The 8,222-nt window shown below is 41.0% G+C and overlaps 1 protein-coding gene across 2 annotated transcripts; it reads left to right on the forward strand.

Annotated features, from left to right (window-relative positions):
• Positions 1-2,903: 2,903 nt before the first annotated feature.
• On the forward strand, positions 2,904-7,552 carry rbmx (RNA binding motif protein X-linked). Of its 2 annotated transcripts, none has more exons than XM_080466453.1 (9): positions 2,904-3,126; positions 3,459-3,588; positions 4,131-4,237; positions 4,322-4,487; positions 4,602-4,751; positions 4,941-5,058; positions 5,253-5,381; positions 5,467-5,558; positions 6,292-7,546. In XM_080466453.1, the coding sequence occupies exons 2-9, from the start codon at positions 3,480-3,482 to the stop codon at positions 6,606-6,608; spliced, it is 1,188 nt and encodes a 395-aa protein (XP_080322579.1). In that variant the 5' UTR covers positions 2,904-3,126; positions 3,459-3,479; the 3' UTR covers positions 6,609-7,546. The 2 variants fall into 2 exon arrangements, with proteins under 2 accessions (XP_080322579.1, XP_080322578.1); XM_080466452.1 differs by having other exon boundaries at positions 3,107-3,366; positions 6,292-7,552.
• The last annotated feature ends 670 nt before the right edge of the window (positions 7,553-8,222 follow it).

Raw genomic sequence — 8,222 nt, forward strand, 5'->3', positions numbered from 1 at the left:
CCACCTGTACGGAGTCCATCTCCACCCCCACCACATCACTGGCCTTTCTGATGAGCTTGTTGAGTCTGCGGGTGTCGACCACTCTTCTGCCCCAGCATGCAACAGCATATAGGATAGCGCTCGCCACCACAGACTCATAGAACAGTATGTGGTTTCAGATCCCAAGTCACACGTTTAAAGGTGTAGGAGGGATCAACTGTGACCCCATAGGGATTAAGCGGTTAAGAAGATGGATGGGATGGATGGAGGAGAAATCAACTTTATGATGTGACTATGACCTGAATTCCAATTGAATTGTCTGTCTTTCATCAACTTGAACATTACTGGAAAATTATCTATAGACACAATTCTAGTCCCCATTACACTTCACTGTGGAACTGTAGGTATATCCAACACAAAAAGTTAATATTGGAATGTTTCAAAAAAAAAAAAAAGCTTAGAAAATGAATATGTTTTATGTGCTATGATGGTTGAAAATTCCATTCATGATTTGGCAATCAACACAATTTTAAATTACCGGAAGATTCTATACGTATACACAAAAATAGATCTATAAAAACAAAACCAAATCCCATGTTACTACTTTTTTATCTTTGAACCATTTGGAAAAAAGAATACTGTAAAATCTTGCGCTGTAGTAAAGGACTTTAACCTTATAGAGAAACCCTAATTTTTTTCACTTGATCTTGCTTCTATTTGTTTATTGTAGTCTCTTCCTTTTACCATAATTACATGAGAATAGTGGGAGGTAATTAAACAATGCATCCGAAAGATATTTAATTTGTCTGTTTTAAACATGATGCAAATGATGGGTGACGTGACGAGAAAAACCAGACCGCCTAGAGGTGCGTTAAAAATAGTTTCTATCACAGGTGTCACTGTTAAAATGTCAAAGCCAGAAAACACATTTCTCAGTCGTTGTGAACAGGGTCCCACCTTCATCATACTATTTAACTATTCACCCATCCAACCAAATTTTATTTGGATAGCAAATTTCATGCAGGTCAGCACAAGTCTTCTCAGACGTCTGACAAAAAGATAAGACAAAGCTTGCAAGTAAGAGAATGAGAACGGAATGAGAATGAGCACCAGTTTTATTTTAAGGTGATAATATGAGAAGGGTTAGGAATTCTCAAGTAGTCTGATACAGTTTTTTGCTATACACATACTGCATTTTGTAAACAGGTAATGTAAAGTGGTGAGCACTCTCTCCACACAGCAAAAGTAGTAGTATACAGTAGCACCTGTATTCACACAAATTAGCTCTAACAGTGATTTAATGTGCAAAATCATAAACCACGTCTGTTCTTTATCCAACACAATAATATTAAGTAAGCATTTACATGGAGTAGAGTGTTGTGGACCGACATGTTACAAAAAGCAAAGTACCCCTGTGTTTTTATTCACTTTAACAAAGTGCTGATTGTGATAGTAGTAGTAGTAGTGTAGTAGTAGTAGTAGTAGTAGTAGTAGTAGTAGTAGTAGTAGTAGTAGTAGTAGTAGCAGGTGGGGTTCAGGTAAAGTGTCCAGCAGTGACGCTGTGACAGTGTAAGAAGGTTCCTCTCAGGGTAACTCCGACATCCTTCGCTGGTGTGTCAGCATGCCATGCTGGGGGCAAAGGGAGTGGCCAAGGAGAGGTGGTCAGGCCCCTGGCTTCGCCACTGCCCATCCAGCTGACTATGGACACTCAACCCAACCCAACCCAAGTTGGAAAACCAATGTAGAAGGTTAATGGATTTCAATTGTGGATCATGTTCTTGCAGTCTCTCCTCAGGAGCGTACTGGAGAGTCTCCTGTATCATCTTTTCACACTCCAGTTGCCTGTTTGTTCTCCCTCAGAGTATTTATAAACCTACTCACTGGACTCCTCTTCTCTTTTTACCTGAAAGCTTCACCCTCAGGATCCTTTGCCTATTAGTTAGGTAACAAATCCAACAGCTGATGAACTGTGAATTACTGCTCATTTAGATTTTACAGTATCCATTAGACCACGGGACAGTCAGTGCTGTAAGAAGTTGCTGAAAGCCATACCTGAGTAAAAGTACAGATACTTTGCTGGTAATCTACTTCGGTAAAAGTGAAAGTCACCCGTGAAATAATTACTTGAGTAAAAGTCTTGAAGTACCTCATTTGAAATGAACTGAAGTATCTAACGTAAAAATACAAAGACACAAAACAGTTTTTAGTCCCTCTCTCTTACAGAGATAGATATACAGACAGACAGACAGAGAGAGAGAGAGAGAGAGAGAGAGAGAGAGAGAGAGAGAGAGAGAGAGAGAGAGAGAGAGAGAGAGAGAGAGAGATCAAACACCAATAACACAAGGACGTCAAGGTGGGCTCTGTTCAGCTTTACTTCATGTTTATGTAAACAAAACACGGGCAAAGTTGCTCATTTTGTGTTAACCCCCGTTGGTAGTTTATTCCTCTTCTCGGACACACACTGAACGCTGCATTTAAACACCGGTCAGAGGACCCACACGCCTGCGTCTCAACGAGAAAAAAAAACTACAATTCTCGAAAGTAAATAGACATGTTAGGCATCCAATAACCACAATGCTCCATTATTTAAAGCGACAGGCCAAACCTGTAGCAATACACGCAGTCAGGTTAATCCAAACGTGACGAGAATTATCAATAATAATTTAAATCTGAATATAATTGCATATAATTATTTATTCTATACAATTATATTCAGATTTCATTTTGTTGCTATTAACGACGGTGTCCAGCTAAATGTAGCGGAATATTTTTTTCTTCTTCATGTAACGAAGTAAAAGTGAAAGTTGTCATGGTTGTAAAAACTCAAGTAAAGTACAGATACTCCCAAAAACTACTTAAGTACTGTAACGAACTATTTTTACTTCGTCCCTTAACACTACTGTGAACAGTCTCCTATTATAATCAGAATCAGAAACAACGACACTTTGCTGGTTGCAACCAGCCCGGGAGGAGCACGTACACAGTAAAGGGATAAAATCGAGTATAATAAATGATATATAATTATTCGACCCCCCATCACAACCAGGTGTGTTACAGCGGTTTTTCGACTGGAGGTGGCAGTGTCCTGCCTGAGGACATCTTGTACTGTCGGAAGTTGTGGAGAAGAAGAAGCGGGAAACGGAAAAGGCAAGAGCTGTTGTTCACATTCTTCACCAGCGCGCCTCGCGATGCTAACGTGTTAGCAGCTACACGAGCCTCCTGCACAATTCTACCATATTTAAATTTTTGTATCTACTAAAATACGATACGGGGGGCTCGTTGCGCTCAGTTGCACTATTTTATTTCTTACATTAGAGACATTACTAGCTAAATTTATTTGCGTGTTTTTCGCCATTTTGCGCATTCAACGGTCTTGCTCGCAGCAAGGTAATGGCTACGGTGAAGTCACGATAGCAGGGACCAATTACTTTTGTTTACATCGCACAACAACGCATTGCTTTCTTTTGTTGTTGTTGCAGGTACAGTAGTTATTTTGCAGCATGGCCGAGGCAGACCGCCCGGGGAAGCTCTTCATTGGGGGCCTCAACACGGAAACAACCGAGAAGGCCCTGGAGCAGTACTTCAGCAAATATGGCCGAATTGTAGAAGGTGAACAAAAACACTTCATTGCATCAGTGTGATCTTAAATGAATCATCTTTTTAGATTTGGGACTGTTTAAGCATTGATATCCCCTACCCTCGCATGTATATTCAACACATTGTTTAATTGCCACATTGAGTATATTTGATTTATTTTTTTTAAAGCTTGTCAGTCAACCTTTTTACACATATTTTGACAAGCCCTTTTTAAAGCTAACGGAAAAATAACCTTTTAGATAGTTTCAAACATCATATACTCAAAAGAAAAGTGTTAGTGTTATTTATTTAAGGTCACCAAATCTAAGACCTGTTTCCCTGCCCCTGTGCATAACACGTTAAACCAGTTACTCAGTTTATATTAACTCGAAACATTAACATAAGAATCAGTTGTTCCATCCCGAACTGCGTCAGTCACCAGTTTATCAGAGACAAAACTATATTTTTTTTATTGTTTCTATAGCTTTTAGTAGGATATATGAATTTTGTAGCTGAAGTTGGTGAATGTGTTCGAGTTCGTGACCAAACACTCGCCTCCCTTTTCTACATTTCAGTTCTTTTGATGAAAGACCGTGAAACTAATAAGTCCAGAGGGTTTGCGTTCGTCACTTTTGAAAGTCCTGCAGATGCGAAGGATGCAGCACGCGAGATGAATGGAAAGGCAAGTATTGTCTCATTACTTTGCAGTTGGTTAAAAACAGAACAGCATCTTAAAATTCACATAATTTTCATCCTCTGACCACAGTCTCTTGATGGCAAGCCTATCAAAGTGGAGCAAGCTACAAAGCCGCAATTTGAGAGTGGTGGCAGACGGGGACCTCCACCCATGCATTCACGTAGTCGTGGTCCGCCCAGAGGACCTCGTGGTTCCCGAGGAGGCCCCGGCGGCATGAGGGGCCCCCCATCCAGAGGTAAGATATTTGAATATTGTGATCAGCTGTGGAATCGGTCTGAACTTTAAATATTCTCATTAGATGTAGTGTTACAACACTGGTGCATTAACTTTTTTTTTCTCCTATTTTTAGATTACTATGATAATTCAGGAAGCATGGACCCATTCTTTAAAGGGATGTCATCCAGAGGCCCCCCTCCAATGAAGCGAGGACCCCCAGTTCGTAATGGAGGGCCGCCACCCAAGAGGTCTGCCCCATCTGGACCCATGGGCAGAGGTGAGTGTAAGTATATCTTTTGTCTCTATAGCAATAACATATGCACAACTGATGCAATGCCTACCTACAGATAATCCTCTCCACTTTTGATGATTTGATAAACAAAATTTGTTTTCCAGTAAATCAGGATTCATGTTTACTATAGCTTATGTTTTTGTGATGGCTAATCCTCTGTTTTGTTATTTCATATTTCAGCACCCATGTCGAGGGACCGGGATCCTTATGGACCACCGCCACCTCGCAGAGACTCCATGATGTCCAGAAGGGATGATTATCCATCACCAAGAGATGACCATTACAACTCAAAAGACAGGTATGGTTTTGTAAAAGTATTTCAAAATAGAAAGTCTTTGAACCTTATTAGATCTAGATTAATATTCTGCAACTGTTATCACTCCCTAATATATTATGGTACACTAAATGTTCGCAGTATATAATAAACAAAAGACATTCTATGAAATCTTGAAAGAAACTATGATGGCGTTCTTGTTACTTGCTCTTTTACAGCTACTCTAGTCGAGATTATAATTCCAGAGATTCAAGGGACTACGGGCCTCCTCCCAGAGAATATTCCTACAGAGAGTATTCTAACTCCAGTTCGCGAGATGACTATGGCTCAATGTCGAGAGGATACAGGTATGAGCAGGGTTCGATGTGGATTATACAAAAAAACAGATCTAATTTCTCAAGAAGCATCGCTTGATAATTTCTCCTGTTCCAGTGACCGTGACGGATATGGAGGAGGCCGGGAACCAAGAGGCTACATGGACCGTGCTAGTGGTGGCTCCTATCGAGACTCGTATGAGGGTTACGGTAAGATACAACCCCATGGATTTAATGACACCAGACAAATACTGTGGCTCAAAGAAGACCTGCACAAATCCCAACCAAATCCCAGCATTGGCTACCACGTCGTCCAATCACAAGGAACGTCATTCACCTCATCAGAGGCACCAACATCAGAGGCATCAACTTGAAAATTTCCGTGCTATCTGAAAAATACAACTATTGGCTGTTAAAACAATTCTAACACCCAAGTTCACAAGTCAGTTCCTGTTACACCTGCATTCGTCAGGAAAATCAGTGAGCCGCAATATCAAGAAGTAATAGTGCAAACCATTTGTCGTGCCTCAGAAAGCTTGCAGCCTTATGGAATCCCCCAAAAATCTCTGGAAACATCCGTTGTCAAGTATGTGTTGCCTAGCAAAGCACTCCCTCAAGGAGTAACCTTCAAAAACCACCAAGACAACTCTGAAAATCCTCGTCCCTACCTACTCTTGGAGCTCTAAAAGGAAAAATCGCTACTCAAATCAATGGCATGCTGAAATGGGTAACACTGCCTATTTTTTCCCCCTGTACTTAACTTATAACAGAACATTTGAAATATTTACAGATTCAAGGTGGCCTAAATGATGACATTTAAACATGTCGTCCGTTATTTTTTTTTTAATCACAGAATTCTATTGGCAAAAACAATGAGCACTTGACAGTGCAAGAACATGTATAAATTGAACCTTGCCAATTACCTGAACCATTGACCCTGCAGGTAACTCTCGCAGCGCCCCGCCCTCACGGGGTCCCCCACCATCCTATGGTGGGAGCAGTGGAAGCAGTCGTTACGATGACTATGGCAGCAGTTCCCGGGATGGCTATGGCAGTCGTGACAGTTACCCCAGCAGTCGGAGTGACCAATACCCACCTAGCCGTGGTGACCGAATGGGCAGGCAGGAAAGGGGCCCAGCCCCCCCTGCCGACCGAAGTTACCCTCCCCGTGACTCGTACAGCAGCTCAAGTCGTGGAGGGCCACGTGGCGGCCGCGGTGGCAATCGAGTCGATAGGGGAATGGCTCGCAGCAGATACTGAACTGGACACATTAAAGCAGGCATCGGTCTCCGTGCACACTCGGCACGTGTTTTGGAAGAGTTCTGACCTAGACATGTCTAAGTTTGTGGGATGCGAAGTTTAGGTTTAAATGATATAACTTCCCCGGATTTTTATGTGTGAAGGGTTTTGTTTTTTTAGTATCTTTTGCTTATGTCACAGTCCAGTCATTAAGTGAGTGTTAGTTTTTGTACGTTCAGTACTGTTGGAACCTGCATTACCCTATACATTTGGCTTTCCTACTCTAATAAAGCTTTTAGTCCCACATTGACCACTGCTCATCAATTTTCCCAACAAGAGACCGTAACATGAATGTAAAGTGACAACGTGATCTCCTTTCCTAAGTTCTCTGCCAACCTTAGGTGACTCTGTGCTCGTGATATAGAAGGATTCAAGCGACGTGAGTTCATACATAACAGAAATGTGCTTCCCACTGGACACTACTGTTTTCAAGGTTAGGCAAATGTCACTGTCAAAATGTTCCAATGTAGTTTCCTTGGAAATGGATCCATCACCCTAGAGCTATTTGATGGCATGCAGCGACAAAACCAAAGGCAACAACAAGCAAATACATCTCGACTGGTAGTCAACAGCTGGTAAGCAAAGCAACCCTCTTTGTTTCTCACCTGTAAATGAGTTTCTCATTGTCCTGTAATTCAACTTCCACTAAAAGGGTCAAGACAACGCTTGCCTCTGGGGACAAAAGAAAAAAGGTCGACTGAAATCTTTTTCTCTGTAGTCCGTTTTCTGCAGCTAAATATCAAGTTGCTCCAACATACCAAGAAGTTTTTTTTTGCCTTTTCAGCAATGAAAGTTTTTGACAACTATTTTTCCAAATGATCCGTCAAACACAAAAATCCTTTTTTGACTAAGCAATTGCCCAAACTTCAATGATTGGCAACAAGTGCAATTTCACATTACATTTTAACAAAAAAAAGAAATTCCACAGGGAATTACTCGATGCCTTTTTTTTTTTTTTTTTTAAATGAAAAAAAAAGTTTGCTTTTCTCAGTATTGAAACGTTTTCTACAAACTTGTCGATACAAACAATGGAGACCTCTGGAGGAACGCCAGCATCTGAACTACCAAACTCGGAATGACCACTGAAGCAAAATTTCACTCCGGATCAAAGGCTACAATCTCAACTTCTGGAAATTTTAAGAATACACCGTCAAGAAAAAGGCAACATATTAATATTACATTTTCATTTCAGGATGAAGAATGCTCCCGAGGCAGCTGCTTTTGCAACTTCCCTGATATTGTGTCCGTAAATAGTTGGACCAATTAAACTGCAATGCATCAGTGTGCACCAACACGGGTATGTCCTGTTGCTGACCTATTCCTGTAACTTTGTTGACGCTACAGAATATTTGAAGTTAAAACCCAAGTTTTTTTTCTTTCAGAAGCTGGTGCAGCCGTCTGACAGCGCTGGGTCGACCTTGTCCTCCAGTAGAGCAAAACGTTGGCGATGGAAAGAAGTCGGGAGAGATTTTCAATCAAATTCAGTTCATGGTGATTTTTAATAAAGACTTAAAATACACCTGGCTCACTTTTATTCAGCCATATTTGCCACAAATAAGCTTAAGCAATAAGTTT

Source organism: Lipophrys pholis (assembly GCF_963383615.2).
Source record: "Lipophrys pholis genome assembly, chromosome: 6".
NCBI classification, from domain to species: domain Eukaryota; kingdom Metazoa; phylum Chordata; class Actinopteri; order Blenniiformes; family Blenniidae; genus Lipophrys; species Lipophrys pholis.

What these genes read in the sequence shown, in the direction of transcription:
- rbmx (XM_080466453.1), top strand. Translation starts at nt 3,480, where the DNA reads ATGGCCGAGGCAGACCGCCCGGGGAAGCTCTTCATTGGGGGCCTCAAC. An exon ending in CACGCGAGATGAATGGAAAG is followed by an intron (nt 4,238 to 4,321) that starts GCAAGTATTGTC and finishes CTCTGACCACAG; the next exon opens with TCTCTTGATGGCAAGCCTAT. An exon ending in ACCCATGGGCAGAGGTGAGT is followed by an intron (nt 4,752 to 4,940) that starts GTAAGTATATCT and finishes TTCATATTTCAG; the next exon opens with CACCCATGTCGAGGGACCGG.